This window comes from Octopus sinensis, linkage group LG18 (genome assembly GCF_006345805.1).
Source record: "Octopus sinensis linkage group LG18, ASM634580v1, whole genome shotgun sequence".
NCBI classification, from domain to species: Eukaryota; Metazoa; Mollusca; class Cephalopoda; order Octopoda; family Octopodidae; genus Octopus; species Octopus sinensis.
The window spans coordinates 47,510,606-47,534,121 of record NC_043014.1 but is presented as its reverse complement, the minus strand read 5'-3'; the positions used below and the strand labels follow the sequence as shown (position 1 = coordinate 47,534,121).

At 41.3% G+C, this 23,516-nt stretch overlaps 1 protein-coding gene across 13 annotated transcripts in view; it reads right to left on the bottom strand.

Moving 5' to 3' along the window:
* LOC115221295 overlaps positions 1-23,516 on the bottom strand; it is a 355,773-nt gene that overhangs the window by 7,764 nt on the left and 324,493 nt on the right. For all 13 annotated transcript variants that reach the window (XM_029791450.2, XM_036510991.1, XM_036510990.1 and 10 more), the window contains 8 exons: positions 23,106-23,250; positions 22,403-22,476; positions 20,833-20,940; positions 19,856-19,998; positions 18,241-18,430; positions 14,891-15,042; positions 13,445-13,642; positions 12,381-12,548 (listed from right to left, as the gene is read on the bottom strand). In XM_029791450.2, the coding sequence (XP_029647310.1) occupies positions 12,381-12,548; positions 13,445-13,642; positions 14,891-15,042; positions 18,241-18,430; positions 19,856-19,998; positions 20,833-20,940; positions 22,403-22,476; positions 23,106-23,250 (1,178 nt within the window). The remainder of the gene's footprint in view (positions 1-12,380; positions 12,549-13,444; positions 13,643-14,890; positions 15,043-18,240; positions 18,431-19,855; positions 19,999-20,832; positions 20,941-22,402; positions 22,477-23,105; positions 23,251-23,516) is intronic.

Below are 23,516 nucleotides of genomic sequence, written 5' to 3'. Positions count from 1 at the left end.
AAATATTTTTTTTTATTTAAATTAAGTTATCAAACATGTCTTAAACTATAGGTTTACAGCAGTGAACCCACCCAAGCATGCTCTAGCAGTGGTAAAGCGTCAGGAAGAACACACAACGGTGTAGGTGTTATAATACAGGATTTGTTCAAGTGAAAGGACTGCACGAAAATTACAGGGTCTTCTACTTAACAGGATAACTGAAGAATTCAGTTTTAAGTTTCTATTTACATCTCCTGCTTTCCTTCTCCTTTCCTCCCCTTCTTTCCGCGGACGGGGCAGTCTGGGAAGTGGAGGGTTCAACGTATTGGAGTAACTATAGCTGAAGGGTTGAACAGTTAGGGTAACATTCGGGGAAGGGTTTAACAGGATTGGCGTAAGTGCAGGGTTAGGTAACTGTGATGGAAGGATTTAACAGGTTGGGGTAACTGTGGGGGAAGGGTTTAACAGAGTTGGCGTAACAGTATTGGGGGGAAAGGTTTAAGTGGGTTGGGGTAACTGGTGGAATGGCTAAACAGAAATGGGGTATCTGTGGTGAAAGGGTTAAACATAATTGTGGTAACTGTTGGGAAAGGGTTTAAGGGGATTGGGGTAACTGTGGTAGAAGGGTTTAACAGGATTGGGGTAACTGTGACAGAAGGGTTTAACAGGATTGGGGTAACTGTGACAGAAGGGTTTAACAGGACTGGGGTAACTGTGAAACAAGGGTTTAACAGGACTGGGGTAACTGTTGGGAAAAGGTTTAACAGGACTGGGGTAACTGTTGGGAAAGGGTTTAACAGGATTGGGTAACTGTAGGGAAAAGGTTTAAAAGAGTAGGGGTAACTGTAACAGAAGGATTTAACAGGACTGGGGTAACTGTGGCATGAGGGTTTAGCAGGATTAGGGTAACTAGTGAAAGGGTTTCAGAGGACTGGAGTAATTGTAAAATAATGTTAGTATAAAACAGTGAGAAAGGGTTGATGTAATTGTGTACAGAGTGAGGTGAGTGTTGAGGTAGTGACAGTGTAAGTGGTGAGGTGTAAGTGTAACAGTGTTGATCACAGTAAATCCTTCAATACCAAACACTGATGCTAGTTGTGCAACTGAACAGGGGGGGGCTACATGCTTCAAACATAGGGTAATAGTCATGGTTGTCGTGGAAGTGATTGGGGGTGGCAGGGATGTTGTAGTGGTGGATGTTGTGGTCATAGTGGTGGTGGTGGTGGTGGTGGTGGTGGTAGCTTTATGTGTGTGTGTATATCCTCTGTTGTGAAGTTAAAATCAAGATGGGTAAAACACATTATTGTTAAGCAAAAAATTTTTATGATGGAAGGAAGCCATTATTTTTATTATTATGACCGGGTTCCAACCCAGGCAGTGGCATCAAAGTCTGCCCACCACACTTCTTAATTCTTTATTGCCCACAAGGGGCTAAACATAGAGGGGACAAACAAGGACAGACAAACAGATTAAGTCGATTGTATTGACCCCAGTGCATAACTGGTACTTAATTTATCGACCCCGAAAGGATGAAAGGCAAAGTCGACCTCGACGGAATTTGAACTCAGAACGTAACGGCAGACGAAATACTGCTAAGCATTTTGCCCGGCGTGCTAACGTTTCTGCCAGCTCGCCGCCTTCACTTCTTGGTCCATCAACACTTCCACGAGGTCCTGGAAACCTTCCAGGCCATTGTCTGCAATCAAGTTGCCGAGGTAAGTGTGACGATGTTTCCCTCTTCTTACATCATCGTGAAGTGGATTCAACAAAAACTAATTTGGAAGCTTCCAGTTCAGGGAGGCACACACAGTTACCTATTTCTTTACTACCAACAAGGGGCCAAACACAGAGAGAACAAATATGGACAGACAAATGGATTAAGTCGATTACATCAACCCCAGTGCATAACTGGTACTTAATTTATCGACCTCGAAAGGATGAAAGGCAAAGTCGACCTCGGCGGAATTTGAACTCAGAACGTAACGATAGACGAAATACCTATTTCTTAAATTACCCACAAGGGGCCAAACACAGAGAGGACAAATATGGACAGACAAATGGATTAAGTCGATTAGATCGACCCCAGTGCATAACTGGTACTTAATTTATTGACCTCAAAAGGATGAAAGGCAAAGTCGACCTCGGCGGAATTTGAACTCAGAATGTAACGGCAGACGAAATGCCACAAAGCATTTCGCCCGGCATGCTAACGTTTCTGCCAGCTCGCCGCCACAGTTACCAGACAGTCGCATCCACCTTTGCTTGATCTCCTCGTTAACTTTAGGCAGGTTTCCATAAAGGCATTCATTTGTCATGTTGCTACCATTTCACGTTTAGGGCCATTTGTAGAATCCTTGTGTAGCATCCATGCCAGCGCCGCCTCGACTGGCTTCTGTGCCGGTGGCACGTAAATTGCACCAATCCGACCGTGGCTGTTGCCAGCCTCGCCTGGCACCTGTGCGGGTGGCACGTAAATTGCACCAATCTGACCATGGCCGTTGCCAGCCTCCCCTGGCACCTGTGCGGGTGGCACGTAAAAAGCACCCACTACACTCACGGAGTGGTTGGCGTTAGGAAGGGCATCCAGCTGTAGAAACACTGCCAGATAAGACTGGAGCCTGGTGCAGCCTTCTGGCTTCCCAGATCCCCGGTCGAACCATCCAACCCATGCTAGCATGGAGAATGGACGTTAAACGATGATGATAGTTTCTTTGTCAGTGTCCAGATTTCACTGCCATCTAATAATGGCACTGATTCGACAGTTGCAATAAACAGCTTGATTTTGGTATGCTGATATGCCTGGAATCCAAACTAAGAAACCTTGTATGCAATCAGCTACAGGCAGATAATGAAATGCATTATAATCAAACCAAGCAAAACTGAGTTTATTGAGTGAAGGACCTCGTGAAAAGTCACCTGATGAGACACATTTGCAGCTATCCAGAATCTCACTCATGAGACGGCTAATCCAGATGGATTGGCACGATTGTTGTGATTAATAAAGAATCTCTTGAATTCCATTTTCTCTTTCTCTCATTTGTTTTATATATATATATATATACATACATACATATATATATACAATTTTAAAATAGGATAAAATGTTTATAAGAATTTATCAAGTAGTTAGCGTAAAAAAACCTCATAAGAGAAAATTCCACCAATTTTTCTCTTACACACACACACACCTATATATATATATATCATCATCATCATCATTGTCGTTTAACGTCCGTTCTCCATGCTAGCATGGGTTGGACGGTTCGACCGGGGTTCTGGGAAGCCAGAAGGCTGCACCAGGCTCCAGTCTAATTTGGCAATGTTTCTACTAGGATGCCCTTCCTAACGCCAACCACTCCGTGAGTGTAGTGGGTGCTTTTACGTGCCACCTGCACAGGTGCCAGGCGGGGCTGGCAACGGCCACGGTCAGATTGGTGTATTTTATGTGCCACCGGCACGGAAGCCAGTCGAGGCGGTGCTGGCATCGGCCACGAGTCGGATAGTGCTTTTTCGTACCACCAGACCAGGGATCCTGGCTGGTTCAATCGATTTCGATTCGCTTGCCCCAACATGTCTTCACAAGCAAAGGGGGTTGGCATGGGTGCCTGTCATACGGTCGCATTGGAGTATTTACGTGCCACGGCCCCGAGTCGGATAGTGCTTTTTACGTACCACCAGGCCAGGGATCCTGGCTGGTTCAATTCGGTTGATTTCGATTTCGATTTCGCTTGCCCCAACATGTCTCGCAAGCATGGGGGGTTGGGATGGTGTCTGTCGTCGGATGAGGTTCTATATCGACTTCGCTTGCCTCAACCGGTCTTTGTGTCCAAGGGAGGAAAGGCATTCATAAGTGGGCTGGGCTCACTTGTCCTGCCTGGTCTTCTCACGTACAGAATATTTCCAAAGGTCTCGGTCTCTGGTCATTCCTCAGTGAGGCCTAAAGTTCGAAGGTCGTGCTTCACCACCTCGTCCAAGTTTTCCTGGGTCTACCTCTTCCACGGGTTCCCTCAACTGCTAGGGATTGGCACTTTTCACACACCATCTTCATCCATTCTCGCCACATGACCATACCAGCGCAATCGTCTCTCTTGCACACCACAATGATGCTTCTTAGGTACAACATTTCTCTCAAGGTGCTAACGCTCTGTCGAGTAGTACACTGACATTACACATCCATCGGAGCATACTGGCTTCATTCCTCACGAGCTTACGCATGTCCTCAGCAGTCACAGCCCATGTTTCGCTGCCATGTAGCATGGCTGTTCGTACACACGCATCATACAGTCTGCCTTTTAATCTGAGCGAGAGGCCTTTAGTCACCAGCAGAGGTAAGATATATATATATATATATATATTATATATAGAGGGCATTACTATACATAAATGCCACACACTAGGAGGGACTCTTATTTTGGTAGTTTTGACTTTCAGAGTCCTTTCTAGTGTGTGGCATTTATGTACAGTAATGCCTCTATATATAATATAATATATATATATATGATTGATTGATTGATTGATTGATTGATTCTAGTTTCAGCTTATGAGCTGTGGCCATGCTGGGGCACCGCCATTTATATATATATATATATATAAATTCATAAATGAGGGTGAAAAATTTGATATTAATTTAATAATACCATCAATTTAACACCAAGTGGCTTAGCACATAAAAAACCAGGGATACAATCCAAATTTACACATAAATATAAGAGAGCGACCACTATGTGGTCTACTCTAGTGCTAAAAATAGATCCGCTATGGAATAGCCACTAAAAAATTGTCTCCGAGTAGAAATACCACAACATTTAACATGGGGCAAATGAAAAATAACGAAAAAATAGATTAAACCTGAACAATTTTTTTAGTGGCTATTCCATAGCGGATCTATTTTTAGCACTAGAGTAGACCACATAGTGGTCGCTCTCTTATATTTATTTATTTATATATATATACATACATGCACACACACATATATATATAGGCATTAATATTCTTCTTCTGCAACCTTTGTTTATTGTTAATGAAATTTGAATAAAATCTATCTTTTTTTCAGACATGTAACAATGGAGTGCCAAGTAGAAAACACACATGCACACACACACACAGAGGCAAAACCTGGATCGCAGACAATGACCTGGAATGTTTCCAGGACCTCGAGCCAGTGTTGATGGACCAAGAAGTGTGGTGGGCAGACTTTGTTGCTGCTGCCTGGGTTGGAACCCAGTCATAATAATAATAAAAATAATGGGTTTCTTCCATCATCAAGATTTTTTGCTTAACAATAATATGCGCTTTACCCACCTCGGTTTAACTTCACTACAGAGGATATATACACACCTCTCTCCTTGAGTGGACCATGTTGTCCGATTCCTGATTTGAATGATTTTGGCCAGGTAGTGCTATAAAGTTAGACATGGCCTGGGCTTAATACTGGCCAAAACCTATCAAAGTATCTGAAAACCCAATATGTAAAAGACAAATTTTTATATTTTTCATATTAACCCACTAAAATGATTAAGTTGAGTTAAGTTAATTTTTTGGCTCAAAAAGCAAAAATCAAGGCCATGTAGGGGGACATGGAGTTATGTACAGGGAGGGTGGTCATACAAAGAGTTCAGGCCATTTCTGGTCAAGGGAGACTTTGAACCGATCGGTCGTCGGCATCTTCACTATCTCGTCCGGCAGCTTATTCCACGGATCCACAACCCGGACAGAGAAAGCCCCTCTCCTAAAACCACAGTAGCCACAAGCGTCCGTCCGTCCATTTATGTGTGTCTGTGTGTGGCTTTGTGTATATATCACAACAGCCACCTCTTGTAAGCCTGAACGGTTTGGTAACATGACCCATTTTTGTAAATCGTTTTACACATGTATACACGGTTGCAGACAACATGAAATCAATATCTTAACTGAGTAAATATGTGTATACATAATTGTGTTTACTGTGTATATTATTGTATATCATTGAGCATATTATTGTGTAGATTGTGTATATTATTGTCTATATTTTGTGTACCACTGTAGATGTCGTTGTATTAGTGTGTATTGTTGTAACATTGTATATATGTGTATTATTTTATATACCTATTTCTTTACTACCCACAAGGGGCTAAACACAGAGGGGACAAATAAGGACAGACAAACGGATTAAGTCGATTACATCGACCCCAGTGCGTAACTGGTACATAATTTATCGACCCCGAAAGGATGAAAGGCAAAGTCGACCTTGGCGGAATTTGAACTCAGAGCATAACGGCAGACGAAATACGGCTACGCATTTCGCCCGGTGTGCTACCGATTCTGCCAGCTCGCCGCCTTATTATCTTATATACCATTATATATTATATTATATACCATTATATTGTGTATGTTGTATTATTGTGTGTATAATTGTACTATTGTGTACATCAGTGTGTATATTGTTGCATATGTCGTATGGTGTATATTTCTATATTATTGTGTATATTAGTTTAGCACACTTTACGTGAAGAAACTCAAAGCAACAAGGTGTGTAGTGGCCCTAAAGTGGGACAGAGAGAGAGAGAGAGACAGAGAGGTGTGTGTGTGAATTTTCCAAATGTGGTAACAAGCCCGTTGCCTAAAATCAGAGCAAACAATAATACCCGACTCCAAAAACACAAAAAAAAAACAAAACAAAACTCTGCCTCCCATTCATCACCTTTTCCCTCCTCCCCTTGCTCCTCCTCCTCCTCCAAGTTCTTGTGACACCAACGGAGGTGTGACACCAATCAAGGTGTGACACCAAATAAAGGTGTAACACATGCAGAATGGTGAGACAGACATCATGCTACTTGTTAGTAGAGAGTGCATTATCATCGCTATTATCCTCATCAACAGCATAATCATCTTCATCATCATCATCAACAACAGCATCAATAATATTTGACATGATGCTGTCAGTGCAGCGTGTTAAGTTTTCAATAAACCAAATCTGTGAATTGGTTTCATTCCTCGGCGGAAACAGCTTCACTTATTTACCCTCCATTAGTTCACTAGTTAATTATTAGTTATTGACTTAATTAGTGCACTAGCTAATTTGTTAACCATCATTAGTCAATTAGTTAATTAATTAGTTATTACCTTTATTAACTAGTCTACAGTGAACCTCTGTTAGTTAACTAGTCTTTATAACAAAATGTTTGCGGGACGGAGGGCAGCAGGCTCCCGAAAGGCAGTTTTCTATGTTGAACCATGTCAGGGCAGGAGGAACTGTGGTGGTCAGAGGTTACAATGCAGGGATGTTCTGAAGAGATATATGAAGAGCTTCAGCATCTTCTCAGACACTTGAGAAGAGAAGGCCGCTGTGGAATGACGAATGGTACCAATCGCTGAAGCTCGTAATTCTAGCCACCTCTAAAACATTGAGGAGGCAGGTGTCACTTCTCCGTTGTGTGAAGTAACTTCACTTGCAGTAGATGTCATCTTTGCTGCAGATCAAGAGCAGGCCTTGTGCCTCACAGACAAGCCTTCCGGAGACAATTACCGAACAAGAACAGTTGATGTCAACCTACAGTGGACAGCCAACAACAACAACTACCTAACACTACCTCTTTGCCATGTTCCCCTCCACATTGTACTACCACCTCTATCGTGTCCTTCACAACCACCCCTACCATGTCCTACACACTATATATAACATTTCAAACACCATGGCCAGTCAGTCCCTCTACATATCTATAAGTCAGTCTCTAATAAACCAGTTCTATATCTAATCTAAGCCCTCTTCTTTCTGTAACCCCACCCAACAAGGCATGTAATATGTAACCCAATGTTTTGTACACAAGGAATTATCACAGATATCTGTGCTGGTGGCATGTAAAAAGCACCATCTGAACGTGGCCGATGCCAGCGCCGCCTTGACTGGCTTCCGTGCTGGTGGCACGTTAAAAGCACCAACCGATCGTGGTCATTGCCAGACTCCCCTGGCACCTGTGCTGGTGGCACTTAAAAAGCACCCACTACACTCACAGAGTGGTTGGCGTTAGGAAGGGCATCCAGCTGTAGAAACACTGCCAGACCAGACTGGAGCCTGGTGCAGCCTCCTGGCTTCCCAGACCCTGGTCGAACCATCCAACCTGTGCTAGCACGGAAAACGGACGTTAAACGATGATGATGATGATATCTGACTTGTATAGAAGGACAAGCTCTTAGCTACAGTAAGTTGGCAAGTGAATAAGAAGACTGGACAACATGATTCACATCCCAAACAAGACAGAATCCCTACAGCTTGCACATCAGTAATGTTTAGCATACTTGGCAATGCAGATTGCCATAAACAGGGTTGACCAATTACTCGTTGGGATTGAGCTGAAAGGACCCTCATAAACAACCTGTCTTTATAGGGAGAAGGTTTTTACAGGTTCACATATTGGATAAAATAATTTTGGGATTTTAAATGTCCCTGTTTGTCTCACCTTAATCAGAGCCTTCAAACCTCAGAAAAATCAACCCACAGAGAGCTACTGGATAATCACAGAAAAGGATCTATGTGTTGGCTAGGTTATCATAGAACCATAACTCGCAAGAGTGAGAACAGGGCTACCCAAATCATTTATTTCAAAAGCTGAGGCTACATGCTCCATGTAAATAAGCCAGGAACAATCAACCAAACTTAGACAAGATGATTATAGACAGATAGCTAATTGAACAATGCAACAAATTTAGGCTCCTTTTACAGCTTAAGTACTCAACTGGCCACATTCTACCCCTTTATGCTAAACAGAGTTGACACCAAATACTCAACCAGCTACTATCTACCTCTCATCTTCAAGTACTTAACTGGCCACAATCTACCCCTATACAACCTGTCCCAAGAACAGGTTGTCTTCACTAACCAACAAATAAAACTCTATACTGTTATTCTCCTGCTAGAAAGACCCAAATCTTCTCAGAAGAAATTAGATTGTCTTAAAAGGGGGATATATGTTGGATGATGTAACCCTAGAGACACTATGTCTGAAAAAAAAACCCAGAAACCAAAACAACAAAATGGTTACATTAGAACATCATTGAATAGAGCTGACCTGGGGTCAAACAACAAATTATCTTCAATTATTTCAATAATTTTAGATTTGTTAAAAGTTCAGCTTTTTCAAATTCATTTTAAGGAATAAAGTAAATCAAGGGATACTTGTTGCTTCCACTAACTACTGGACCCTTTAGGGAGCTGACCCCAACTAGACTGGGGTGCACAAACCAGTAAGTAGAGTCTGTTGACAGCTGCATCAATGGCTTTTCCTTCAGTTCCTGCATCTCTCCCACCATCCATTCCACCCCACAGGTTAATTAATATGATGTGAGAAATAAAGTTAATAAGAATTCTTTTTAATTCTGGTACAAGGCCAACAATTTTGAGGGGAGGGGGAAAAGTTGATAACATCAACCCCCCAGTACTTGACTGGTACTTTATTTTATCGACCCTGAAAGGGTGAAAGGCAGAAAGTTGACCTCAGCGGGATGTGAACTCAGAACAGAAAGAACCAGAAGAAAACGGTGCTAAGGATTTTGTCTCAACGTGCTAATAATAATAATGATAATAACAATAATGGTAATAATAATAATAACAATAGCAAATATAACAATTGTAATGTATTAAACTGTAACAAAACATTGTGTAAGTTTCAATGAAGTGTGGCAACCGAGATGCAAAAAGGGTCAGTAGAAAGAAATCGTTAGATGTGAGGGAGAGTTTTTAAAAATAATTTTTTTTTTTTTTTTAGAAACTAATTGTAAAAAAAAAAAAAAAAAAAAAAGTCACCGAACAAGTTAAAGTTGAAGCATCAGCAGCCACTCAAATGAAAGATCTGCAACGACAGAGGAATCAGCCAGAGACATCAAACGAGTGGCTTTTTTTAGTTTTTAGCGGTTTCACCACAGGAAGACGACAGACAACATTACACAACATTAGAGACAAGAGGTAAAATCAACGACAGCAGCAGCGGAAATAGTGAAAATTGCTTCAAAAGCCCAAGCTGTAGCAATTTCATTATGAAATCACACAGTAGTTATGACACACAAACCAGATATATAAAGTGTAAAGGGGGTAAAGACCCCCTTCGGTCATGAATGACCATGGGATTGCACCTAGAAAGTTACCCTCCTAGACACAAGTCCGGGCAAGGTTGTTTATGGAATGCCAGCAGTTGCCCATGCATACCAGCCTCCCCTCTCCACGCCACCAGTGTTATCCAAGGGAAAGGCAAAGGTCGATACAGCTTGGCACCCGTGACGTCGCAACTCATTTCTACAGCCGAGTGAACTGGAGCAACATGAAATAAAGTGCCTTGCTCAAGAACTCAACACACAGCCCGGTCCGGGATTCGAGCTCACAACCTCACGATCGTAAGCTCGACGCTCTAACCACTGAGCCATGCGCCTTCATACAGATATATAAAGACAGGAGAAGAAAACAACAAGAACCTTCCCACCGGGACGACGGGAGGGTTCCATAGGCACAGGTGCGACAGTGTGACACGAAGTTTGTTTCCCAACTACATGGTTCTGGGTTCAGTCCCATTGCATGTCCCACCTTCGGCAAGTGTCTTCTACTATAGCCAACAAGCCAACCAAAGCCTTGTAAATGGATTTGGTAAATGGAAACTGAAAGAAGCCCATCATGTATGTATGTGTGTGTGTGTGGGGGGGGGGGTATTTGTCCCCCACCACTGCTTGACAACTGGTTTTGGTTTGCTTACATCCCTGTTAACTTAGTGGTTCAGTAAAAGCGACTGATGGAACTATGTGTCAGACTTTAAAAAAGAATAAGTACTGGGGTCAAGTTATTCAACCAAAACCTTTTAAAGTGGTGCCCCAGCATAGTAACGGTCCAGTGACTGAAACAAGCGAAAGATATAAGGTAGCAACACACCCTTCAGAGCTCTGTAAAGATCTTTCTAGCAACTAGCGAATAGTGCTGTTGTAATGGTCAAAAGAGGTCTTTCAAACTAGCACCAATAGTTGTGATTGAAATAACAACATATTCGCTGTGATATTTAAACAGGGAACAGTGTTTTATTTCAAATATATGACAACGGGGTGTAAAACGTGATATGCACATAGTATATCACAGATGATACTGTATAAGGTGAAATGGCAATATCATTTTTTTAATGATGTGAGATCATATAAATATATGCCTCGACTGGCTTCTGTGCTGGTGGCACATAAAAAGCACCATCCGAACGTGGCCGATGCCAGCGTCGCCCCGACTGGTTTCTGTGCCGGTGGCACATAAAAAGCACCATCCGAATGTGGCCGATGCCAGCGCCGCCTTGACTGGCTTCCGTGCCGGTGGCACGTTAAAAGCACCAACCGATCGTGGCCGATGCCAGTGCCGCCTTGACTGGCTTCCATGCCGGTGGCATGTTAAAAGCACCAACTGATCGTGGCCGATGCCAGACTCCCCTGGCACCTGTGCCGGTGGCACGTAAAAAGCACCCACTACACTTGCGGAGTGGTTGGCGTCAGGAAGGGCATCCTGCTGTAGAAACACTGCCAGATCAGACTGGAGCCTGGTGCAGCCCCTGGCTTCCCAGACCCCGGTCGAACCGTCCAACCCGTGCTAGCGTGGAAAACGGACGTTAAACGATGATGAGGATGATGATATACCAGGAGTACTATATGCTATACTGTCATACAATACTACATGTTACAGTGTAACATGGCTATACAATATCATGTCACAGTGTAACAGTCACACAGTACGGTTTAAGGTTTAAAATTATTACAATGCAGGAGAGAGTATAATATGAACAGATATACTGAGATGAAAGAGTTATAGAGTTACATGTAAGTTGTAGTAGAGGTAAAGGGTGGTGGTGGTGGTGGTGGTATGATCATGTGACCAAGGATCAGCCATAGACAACCTTTTCTGATGAGACACGGCTAATCACTAGGCAGGTGCACTAAGAAAAAAAGTTCAAGGTAATTTGTAGTTAGGTGTGCCATTTAGAAAGTCATGCAGGTCAAAGGTTGCCTATGACTGCCATAGATAATGGTAGTGGTATGGACATGTGGATGGTAGGTAGTATGGATATGTAACTGTAGATGAAGGTGGTGGTGGTATGGATATGTGATGTGATAGTAGTGAATGGTAGCTAGAATAAAGGTAGGTGATGGTATTGGTAGAGGTAGTATGGGCATGTGACGGTAGTAAATGGTAGATAGAGGCAAGTGATGCTGATGGAATGAACCAGTGATGGTGGTAGATGGTAGTTATAGTAGAGGTAGGATACGCTGGTGGTATGGACATACGATGGCTGTGATATTAGCTACGGTAGAAATAGTGATGGTTGTATGAATGCGTGATGGTAGTGGTATGGTCATGTGACTTCGGAAATAATACAATCAATCAGGTAAAGATGTCCAGGGTTATTCCTTACCCTCATTGCTGGCATCATGCTGGGGTAATGTCCTAAAATCAACGGCAGAAGCTGTCGCTTCTTTGTGAGAACAACTATAAAAAGGTAGCAAGTCGTGATGACGGAGTCCAGTTGTAGCATCAGAGGACAGCGAACGTTTGTGTTGCCAAATACGATTGCGGTCTTCACCTAAAACACATGGACAATAATTAAAAGAAAGTCCATTAATTTAGATCTACATTTGCATGTAGTAGTAGTAGTAGTAATAGTAGTAGTAGCAGTAACAACAACATAAAATTGTAACAAACACAAGGCCAGAAATTTAGAAGGGGGTTTAACTAGGTTCAACCAACCCCGTTACATGGTTAATATCTTTATTTTATTGACCCTAGAAGAATGAAAGGTAAACTTGATTTTGATGGCATTTGAACCCAGAACAAAGGACTATAATAACGAAAGACATTTTGTCAAATATTCTACCAATTCTGTCGATCCAATGGTTTCTTAAACATAGGCAAAAAACACCGTGAATTTAGGAGAAGCAATCTATTAATGAAATCATTTCGGCACATTTAATTGATCCTTATTTTATCAACCTGGGAATACAAGAAAGCAAAGTTAACCGAGGCTGATTTGAACTCACAGTTTGAAGGTATGCAACAAATTACCAGAGGTCATTTAACCCTTTAGTATTTAAACCGGCCATATCCGGCCGAAATATTTAATCTGTTTTATGTTCAAACTGACCAGATCCAGGCTCTCACACCTACCCTACAATGTTATTCTACATTAAGTAATTACACCATCAAGATCTTAAAGATATGAGATAATGCATGATTAATTCAAATCAATGGGAATCAATAAGCATTATGTTTGATTGAATAATCTGAACACTCAAGGGTTAATCCATCTCTCTACAGAATCCCTTAATCCACTATACCAACAACAACAATAATCGTTTCTGAGTTAGGCACAAGGCCAGAGTACTAAACTAAACTAAGATGAACTGTTTGCTAAGTTTGGATCAATTCACATCAAATTTGCCAGGGTCAGTGAAAGAAGAGAGTGTACATAAAATGGGATACCTGTGTACAAGTTGACCACCATGCCGGGGTCAGTGAAGCCACGTGGGTTACTGCTTGAACTGCTAACACTGTTCTTATGACTAGATAATGATAACAATGACTCAGCACTTTTGGCACAACGTAACCGTCTCTTTTTCCAATTGTGTACATCTTCCTCAGTGATGGCCTTGCTTGGACAAACACTGCTAACACCATCGGCTGCAAAAAAAAAACAAAACAACACCATTCATTGCTGTCATCAAAGACATCATCATATTGAGATTGTGTGTGTGGTGTGTGTGTGGAGGGAGTTAAGGAAATAGCCAGGATTTTAAGGAAAATAAGGAGCAAGGGTTAATGGATGTTTTGCAGGGCTTTCAAGATTTGTAAGGGGCCAAAGAGAAGAAGAATGCAAAACAGCACGAGTGATAGAGGATGGAGAGGGGGTTAGGTTATGTGGCAGACAGCATGAGTGAAAGTGGGAGTAGGAAACAGGAGGGGGTTGGATGGAAAAGGTAAATAGCTTCAGAGGAACAGAGGCTATGGTGGTGGTGGTGGTGGTGATGGTGATGGTAAAAGACGTACCATCCGATCGTGGCCGTTTGCCAGCCACCTTTGGCCCCTGTGCCGGTGGCACGTAAAAAGCACCAACTACACTCACGGAGTGGTTGGCATTAGGAAGGGCATCTAGCCATAGAAACATCGCCAGATCAGACTGGAGCCTGGTGCAGCCTTCTGGCTTCCCAGACCCCAGTTGAACCGTCCAACCCATGCTAGCATGGAAAGCGGACGTTAAGCGAAGATGATGATGATGATGATGATGATGTCTATAAGTCAGTGATTGAAACCTGTGGTCACAGAATCAGTTATCAGTTGACTGGCTTTATTTTGGAACTGTTTGAGTATGGAAGCACTCCGTCGGTTACGACGACGAGGGTTCCGGTTGATCCGAATCAACGGAACAGCCTGCTCGTGAAATTAACGTGTAAGTGGCTGAGCACTCCACAGACACGTGTACCCATAACGTAGTTCTCGGGGATATTCAGCGTGACACAGAGAGTGACAAGGCCGGCCCCTTGAAATACAGGTACAACAGAAACAGGAAGTAAGAGTGAGAGAAAGTTGTGGTGAAAGAGTACAGCAGGGATCACCACCATCCCCTGCCGGAGCCTCGTGGAGCTTTAGGTGTTTTTGCTCAATAAACACTCACAATGCCTGGTCTGGGAATTGAAACCGCGATCCTATGACCGCGAGTCCGCTGCCCTAACCACTGGGCCATTGCGCCTCCACATGTTTGAGTATACTGGTGCATGCATGCATGCATGCACATGTGTCACGTCAACACCATCTTACAGATGTGAACTGTACTCCTTTATGCATCTTACGTAACAATAAGGGTGTGTAGTAACGACAGGGTTGTTTGAAGTACCACCAACCCTAATTAGGGGTCAACAAGGCAATACTTACTGTCATACAATGAACCTTGCAGACTAGATTTGCGGACTTTCTGTTTGACACTGCTTGTCCGAGATTTGCTGAAGAATGACTTCCACCCACTGACTGGAGACTTCTTTGGTTTATTGAGGGTAGTCATACTGCTAGCATCTCGAGACTTCTTCCTGAAAAGACAAAAGTTTTAAAGTTTAGTGTCCCATCCTGGGGCTAACACTAATAAAGCTGAATGTTTCTAATTGTTGAGTATGGGTCAGTTTTTTTTTTGTTGTTGTCTATGAGCATGAGTGAACCCTCAAGTATCACTTGAGAATAATTGGATGAGAATTAAAGGTGCAGGCATGGCTGTGTAGTAAGAAGTTTACTTCCCAACCACATGGTTCAGGGTTCAGTCCCACTGCATGGCACCTTGGTCAGGTGTCTTTTACTATAGCTGCGGGCTAACCAAAACCTTGTGAATGGATTTGGTAAATGGAAACTGAAAGAAGCCTGTCATGTATATATCTGCGGGATGGGGTAAGTCGATTACATCAACCCCACTGTTCAACTAGTACTTATTTTATTGACCCCTTAAAGAATGAAATTCAAAGTCAACCGTGACGGAATTTGAACTCGGACTGTAAAGACAGATGAAGTGCTGCTAAGTATTTTGTCTGGTGCAGTAACAATTTTGCCAGCTTGCTGCCTTAATAATGATAATAATAGATCAAGTGCTAACTCAGAATATTGACTATAAATAAGTAAGTGAGGAATTATGTAGACACCTTTGAGTACAAGTGAGTTCGGAAGAGATTCAGGTAGAAATGACTTATCTCCCTTTATATTATGGTTCTCAATATTCAGCATGAGTCTCTTGCCTTATAAGTCTTGGCTGAGACTGCAAGATTTACAGCCTTCCTTGACTCTTTACTCTTTTTTACTATTTCAGTGATTTGACTGTGGCCATGCTGGAGCACAGCCTTTAGTCGAGCAAATCGACCCCAAGACTTATTCTTTGTAAGCCTAGTACTTATTCTATCGGTCACTTTTGCTGAACTGCTAAGTTACAGGGACGCAAACACACCAGCATCAGTTGTCAAGCGATGTTGGGGGGACAAACACACACATTCATTCATATATATATATATATATACGATGGGCTTCTTTCAGTTTCCGTCTACCATATCCACTCACAAGGCTTTGGTTGGCCTGAGGCTATAGTAGAAGACACTTGCCCAAGGTGCCACACAGTGGGACTGAACCCGGAACCATGTGGTTGGTAAGCAAGCTACTTACCACACAGCCACTCCTGCACCTAATAGTAACTGTTTCACAGTGTCATTTAACAAGGTTTTAATACAAGTTGAAGTCACAACTATATGACACGGTTCTCCATCACATTTATAAATTTCTTAAGTTTCCATGACTGAATTTATAGAAAAAATAAAAAATAATAATAAAAATAATAATAATAATAATAATAATAATAATTCTTTTTATTGGCCACAAGGGCTGACAAACATGATTGGAAAACATAAAGGGACAAAACAGGACGAAAGGTTACAAAAGGTTTTGTCCGTTTTTTGAAAGAAAAAGTTCGTGTAAACACGCTTTATAACAACGAAAAATGTCAACAATTTACAAAACTCCCAATAGAGGAGACACTTCGAAAAAAAAAAGAAAAGGTCTCACGTGGAGAAACCCATAAAAGCCACAGGAGCCTGGTCAAAAGGGGATAGAGAGCCCCTTTCTCCTTTTATGATACCTTTTTCAATTACAGGCGAAACCTCAGAATTGGTCCATTTATACTGGCCATTCTTGCACCATTCACCCACCTTTCAGAAAACTTGCTATCAGACAGCACTCTCCTCTCTAACCTCATCTTCCTTTTCAAGTGAAACTTGAAAAAGTTGACGAGGCCTTGACCAAAGAGGAAAGTGTCTATTAATGCGCTGTTTATCTTGATATGAGATCATCATGTCGTGCACATATAGGTGTGATGCATGTGCCTGGTGTACCCATTATCAGACGGGTAGTCATGATGGGTATACTGGGCTTCATGTATTTTACCCCAGTGTCATTTTGATGACATGCACTGCTCTCTCACTCAATAATAATAATAAATATTAGAATACCAGTTTCTCTATATTAATCAAACAGCCTTTAGTTGGAATGCTTTCTTATTTCCTTTTCCTCTGATCTGTATGTTCCTATAATTTGTATATTGCTCCTATAATTTGTATGTAGCAGCTCTGCTACCTTTATGAGGCACTGCTCCCTAAATTTGTACTTTCCAATTCATAGCAAAACATTATGACAGAATAGCTTAGAAAGTACCAAAAGATGATGATGAAGATTAAGAAGATGACAACATAGCAATGAGGAAAATCTTTTCTACTCTAGGCACAAGGACCGAAATTTTGGGGGAGGGGGCCAGTCGATTAGATTGACCCCAGTATGCAACTGGTACTTAATTTATCGACCCCGAAAGGATGAAAGGCAAAGTTCGACCTTGGCGGAATTTGAACTCAGAATGTCAAGACGGACGAAATACCTATTTCTTTACTGGATTTGGTTAAAAAGAGACGATGAGCGATGGCTAGAAGGATATTGAGTTTAACTTCATAACCAGCTGATCTAGCAAGCGGGGCCTCATATCAGTGAGGGGGGGCCGGTGCGCATTGATGCCGTTGAGAGGTAGGCCCTGAAATGGCGCGTGTTCTCTCCTGATGACCCCATACACTTGCTGGCTTCTGGTATACGGAGCTTTTGACTGGTAGCACTTCATGTGCAAGTTGTTTGCAAGACATCTACCCACGAGGGGCTAAACACAGAGAGGACAAACAAGGACAGACAAACAGATTAAGTCGATTATATCAGCCCCAGTGCGTAACTGGTACTTATTTAATCAACCCCGAAAGGATGAAAGGCAAAGTCGACCTCAGCAGAATTTGAACTCAGAACGTACCGGCAAACGAAATACCGCTAAGCATTTCGCCCAGCGTGCTAACATTTCCACCAGCTCACTGCCTGTGGTGGTATAATGCATATTATATTAAATGTGCCAGTCCAGTTGATTGAACATAATAGAGCAAGTGTGGATTGGTTGCTTTTGTAGACAGTGTTATAGATTGACCCCAGTGCGTAACTGGTACTTATTTAATCGACTCCGAAAGGATGAAAGGCAAAGTTCGACCTCAGCAGAATTTGAACTCAGAACGTAGCGGCAGACAAAATACCGCTAAGCATTCCGCTCGGCGTGCTAACAGTTCTGCCAGCTCATTGCCTTAGAGAGGAAAATGATGGTAACTATGACGATAAGGAAAATAATGAAAGAAATAAGGAGGATGAAAATGTGTGTGTATGTGAGAGAGAGAGAGAGTTACTTGTATCCTGGCAAGTCTAGAACTGTGTGGTATTTCGGTGGTAACTTCTCCGGTCCACCACCAACATCAATATATTTCTGACTGGGAACGTTGTGAGACGAAAGTACTCGTTCACGAGCTTCCTCCAGAGTGAGTAACCGGGTTGGCGTGGATATTGCAAGTGATTTTGGGCGGGGCTTCTTCTGGGATTCTGCAATAACAACAAAAAAAAAACCAACAATAATAATAATAATGATGATTTCAAATTTTGGCACAAGGCCAGCAATTTCGGGGATGAGGTGGGTGGGTTGTAAATCAATTACATCGACCCCCAGTGCATAACTGGTACTTTTTTTTTTTTTTTTTAATGAGTATAAAACAATGAAAGGCAGAATTTGAATTCAGAATGTAAATCCAAATGAAATACTGCTAAGAATTTTTAATAATAATAATAATAATAATAATAATAATAATAATGATGATGATGATGATGATAATAATGATAATAATAATAATGATAATAATAATAATAATAATAATAATAATAATAATGATGATGATGATAATGATGATGATAATAATGATGATGATAATAATGATGATAATAATGATGATGATAATAATAATGATGATGATAATAATACTGATGATAATAATAATAATGATGATGATGATAATGATAATAATGATAATAATAATAATGATAATAATAACCAGAGATTCTCAACTGGGGTCCATATAAGATTTTGTACTCAAAATTTATCCACAGTACATGTGGATAATATTTTAACATTTTTTTAATACAATTCTTAATAATATTTAATTATAAAAATACAATAGGATTTCTTAAAATACAAGACATAAATTTCATAAACTACAAAAAATAAATATCCACACTACTACACCTGAAATGTACCTGTTATAACTCTTTATCTTGATTTGAATGTTTGTGAAGGTATTTAGAATGCCCAAAACTTATTTTCTGCAAATTTTGTACTCAAAGCACTGATGCTGATTATAGTTTAATCAATAAGCGTGGGAGCGAGGTAAATGTAGTAAAAATAAGGGTGGGATGAGGTCAGTGGGGCACCATTTAAGAGGTCCTTCAGAAATTGAACCCCTAATGATACTCCCTGGGAGTTCATGGTATGAAATTCCTTATCATTGATCTGATTGGTCGCCAAGTGCCATGTATTTAGTTTAAAGTGCAATGGAAATAGTGGGATCAGTGTTGCCCCAATTTGGTGGCCCTTAAAAAAATAGACCACCTTAGGACATTCCCTGGGATTAGGAGAGTCGCTGGTTTGAGTTTCATCGTCCTTGCGCCAACGGTCTAGGAGGAGTTAATGGACATAAAATCGTAACAGACTGATTTTATGTCCGTAACAGACCGAGAAACCTCACTCAAATTTATAATAGGATTGAATGGCTAGGTGGGTCCATCTGAGTAAGATAGGAATCAAAGAAGTGCATAGGTAAAAAGTGGTTGAGAAGCACTGCTCTATACCAGTCTCCAAACCCATCATACTGACCTTTGACCTCAACTGTGTGGTTACTGCACACTGTCACACTTACCTCAGTCCATTTCCAGAGATTGACTACTAGATTTATATAAAGTAAAAGTCTCACAACTTACGTCTGAGTTCCGGTGACGAGTAGGAGGGCATCTTATCACTAAAGATTAAGTCAGCATAACATATAAGGAATTCTGTGACTACAGCTTGAATGCTGACGCCCTGGAGTGCTGCTACACCGCCACCAAGTTCAAGTTCTTTAGATCTGGAACAAAGAGCAAAATGTTTTATGACAGATTTCATTCTACAGCAACAACATCAACTGGTACACAATAATAAGAATAATCCTTTCTACTAAAGGCACAAAGAGTGAAATGTTAGGAGAGAGGGTACTTAATTCATCAATCCTGAAAGGATGAAAAGTGGAATTTGAACTCAGAAAGTGAAGACAGACAAAAAACTGCGAAGCTTTTTGTCCAGTGTACTAACGATTCTGCCAGTTCACCACTGCCTTAATAATAATAACAATAATAATAATAATAACAATAATAATGATGGCTTCAAATTTTGCCATAAGGGCAGCAATTTTGGGGGGACGGGGTTGAGTCAATTACATTGACCCCAGAGTTTAACTGGTACTTACTTTATCGACCCTAAAAGGACGTAAAGTAAAACTGCTCTCAGTGGAATTTGAACTCAGAATGTAGAAATGGGTGAAATACCACTAAACTTTCCGTCCGTCACACTAACGATTCTGCCAGCTTGCCGCCTTCTTAATAATAATGATAATAATAATAATGATAATAATAATAATAATAATAAATGCCCTGATGCAGTACCAGACAGTGGCTCTCATGGCTTCTGATCTTAACTGATTGGAAGTGTTATCATGTAGAAAGAGAGAGAGAGAACAAGGATTTTATATATATATATATATACACACACATATGTGTGTATATATACACATACATGCATGTGTGTATACAGCTCATCCATGTGAAGGTAGAGAGCATCAATAGATGTTGATGCTGATTGATTTGTAGCAGTTTTGTACCAGCTGAGAGACCATAAAAGAAAGAAAAAAGAAAACACGACAAACCTGAGGAGATTCGGTGCCCAGACAATGGCCAGATTTTTGGAATGCATTCCTGTCTCAGTGCCAAAAGCTGCAACTCGAGCCAGATGTCGGATGAGGTATTCAGTCGTTCTACAAAGTAAAAAGATTAGGCAAACATTTGAAAACAGAATTCATTTAGATTATTGATTAATTAATTGCATTTCTGCATTAGCTGACCTTAATCAGGGTGCCAGGCACCCTTTATATCTTATGTTTAATGGCCACAGAAGATAACCGCAGAAATTTATTGTGAATGGCATTGTTGAGGATATTGTCTCGTGCCGGTGGCACGTAAAAAGCACCCACTACACTCATGGAGTGGTTGGCATTAGGAAGGGCGTCCAGCCGTAGAAACACTGCCAGATCAGACTGGGCCTGGTGCAGCCTTCTGGCTTCCCAGACCCCAGTTGAACCGTCCAACCCATGCTAGCATGGAAGGCGGGCGCTAAATGATGATGATGATGTCTGCAACGTTTGTCACAGTTTGTTCTAATTAAATACTCGTTTCAAACATAATGGATCAGTCCTAACATATATCAGTACCCCCTTCAACCATAATGGACCAGTTCTAACATGCAGTACGATCAAGGGCCATATCTCAGCAAGACCCTTTTCAAAGCCACGACTAATTTGTTGCAACAGAAGCTTGTTTTATAAATTCTTATGAATTGTTTCTTGTCAAAGCTGACAAGAGAGAAGGAGAGGAAGGAGAGGGGGGGATAGAGAGAGATATACTTAGAAGGAAAACTTTCACAAATCACCATATGTAGTAAGATTATACTAATAATAATAATAATTATTATTATTATTATTAGCATTGGGCAATATGATGCGCTTGAGAAGACCTGTTGAGTCAAGTGAAATCGAAATCATAATCGGGGCCAGTGCCACCTGACTGGCACCCATGCTGGTGGCACATAATAAGCACCATTTGAGCGTGGGTCATTGCCAGTGCCCCCAGACTGGCTTCAGGGCTGGTGGCATGTAAAAGGCACCATCCGAACATGGTCAATGCCAGTACCCCCAGACTGGCTTCAGGGCTGGTGGCATGTAAAAAGCACCATCCGAACATGGTCAATGCCAGGCCCATCTGACTGGCTCCCATGCTCGTGGCACGTAAAAAGCACCCACTACACTCTTGGAGTGGATGGCATTATGAGGGGCATCCAGTTGTAGAAACATTGCCAAATCAGATTGGAGCCTGGTGCAGCCTCCTGGCTTCCCAGACCCCGTTCGAACTGTCCAACCCATGCTAGCATGGAAAATGGACGTTAAACGATGATGATGACGAATAACATTGCAGTATAAGAGTGAGAAGCTAGATCTGACCAGTCTGAACATAAAATAGGTAGAAAATTTTGGCCAGATACGGCCAAGCTTAAATGCTAAGAGGTTAATGCTAAACATTTAACCATGACAAAATTTCTGCTTGGTGAACACAGGGAAGAAAAATCAAGTGCACTGTCCAAAACGCTGGTCATTGAGGTTTGAACTTGCACCCTTTTTATCTGAAATACAAAGAACCACGACTAGGCAGCCAAAGCCAAAATACCTGTAATGCGGTGGGGGTAACTGCTGAACAACATCATGGATCAAATGGAGTTTGTCTTCTGCCTGAACAGCTTTCTGAAATGATAAATTTAGAGCTATGCCAATCATCGTCATCATTATCATCATGGATTTATGTAGTAGAGATATAAGTTTGGAGGATATTTACATACAGTCTACAGTCATTAGCAACAGTGGGAAGATAGCAACACTTATAGCTTATTGTAAATATAGGATTATCAACAAAGGGATGCTCTTCAAACAACTTTTTACTGATGAAACTTTGAAGTTACAGTCACTCTGTATACCAGTCTTACATGTAAGTATATCTGAGTGTGTGTGCATGCGTATATAACTCTCTATCTCTCTCTCTCAAAATATATATATATATACACACACATACACACACACATATATATAACTCTATGCAGTGGTTGGTGCTAGGAAGGGCATCAAGCTGTAAAAATCATACCAGAACAGACAACGGTGCCAGTGTGGCCCCTGGCCTTACTAGCTCCAGTCAAACCATCCAACCCATGCCAGGATGGAAAAATGGACATTAAATGATGTGTGTGTGTGTGTATGAACAATATATACACACACACACACACACACATCAACAACTCAATTGTTGTTGCATTTAGTGGGAAAACGAATTCTGGGATCTCTAGGACTGAATCACCCAGTAAAAGTAATAAAGGACTTACAGCAAATTTATCATAGAGTTGGTATGTGAGTAAGGGATTTGGAAGTTCTCGAAAATACATCTTAAGAAGGGAGCTGATGCTGTGGATGTCCTGTAGGTAGGTTTCGTCGGTTAGGGTTGGCATCCGATCCTCATCAAATGCTAATCTGTTAAAAGACAAAGGAAATGGTTATATGATGACTTTGGCATTGTAGGTAAAGACACACACACACACACACATATATATATATATATATATACACACACACACATCAATATCTCTTGCAACCTTTTCAATAGTCAACGACTATTGAAAAGGTTGCAAGGTGCAATGGAAATTTTAGAAAAATAAATAAGTAAATGAGTGGAAACTTTACCAGTGAGTGTGTTAAATGATAAGGCACTAAAAGAGAATGACTCTCTCCAGACACAA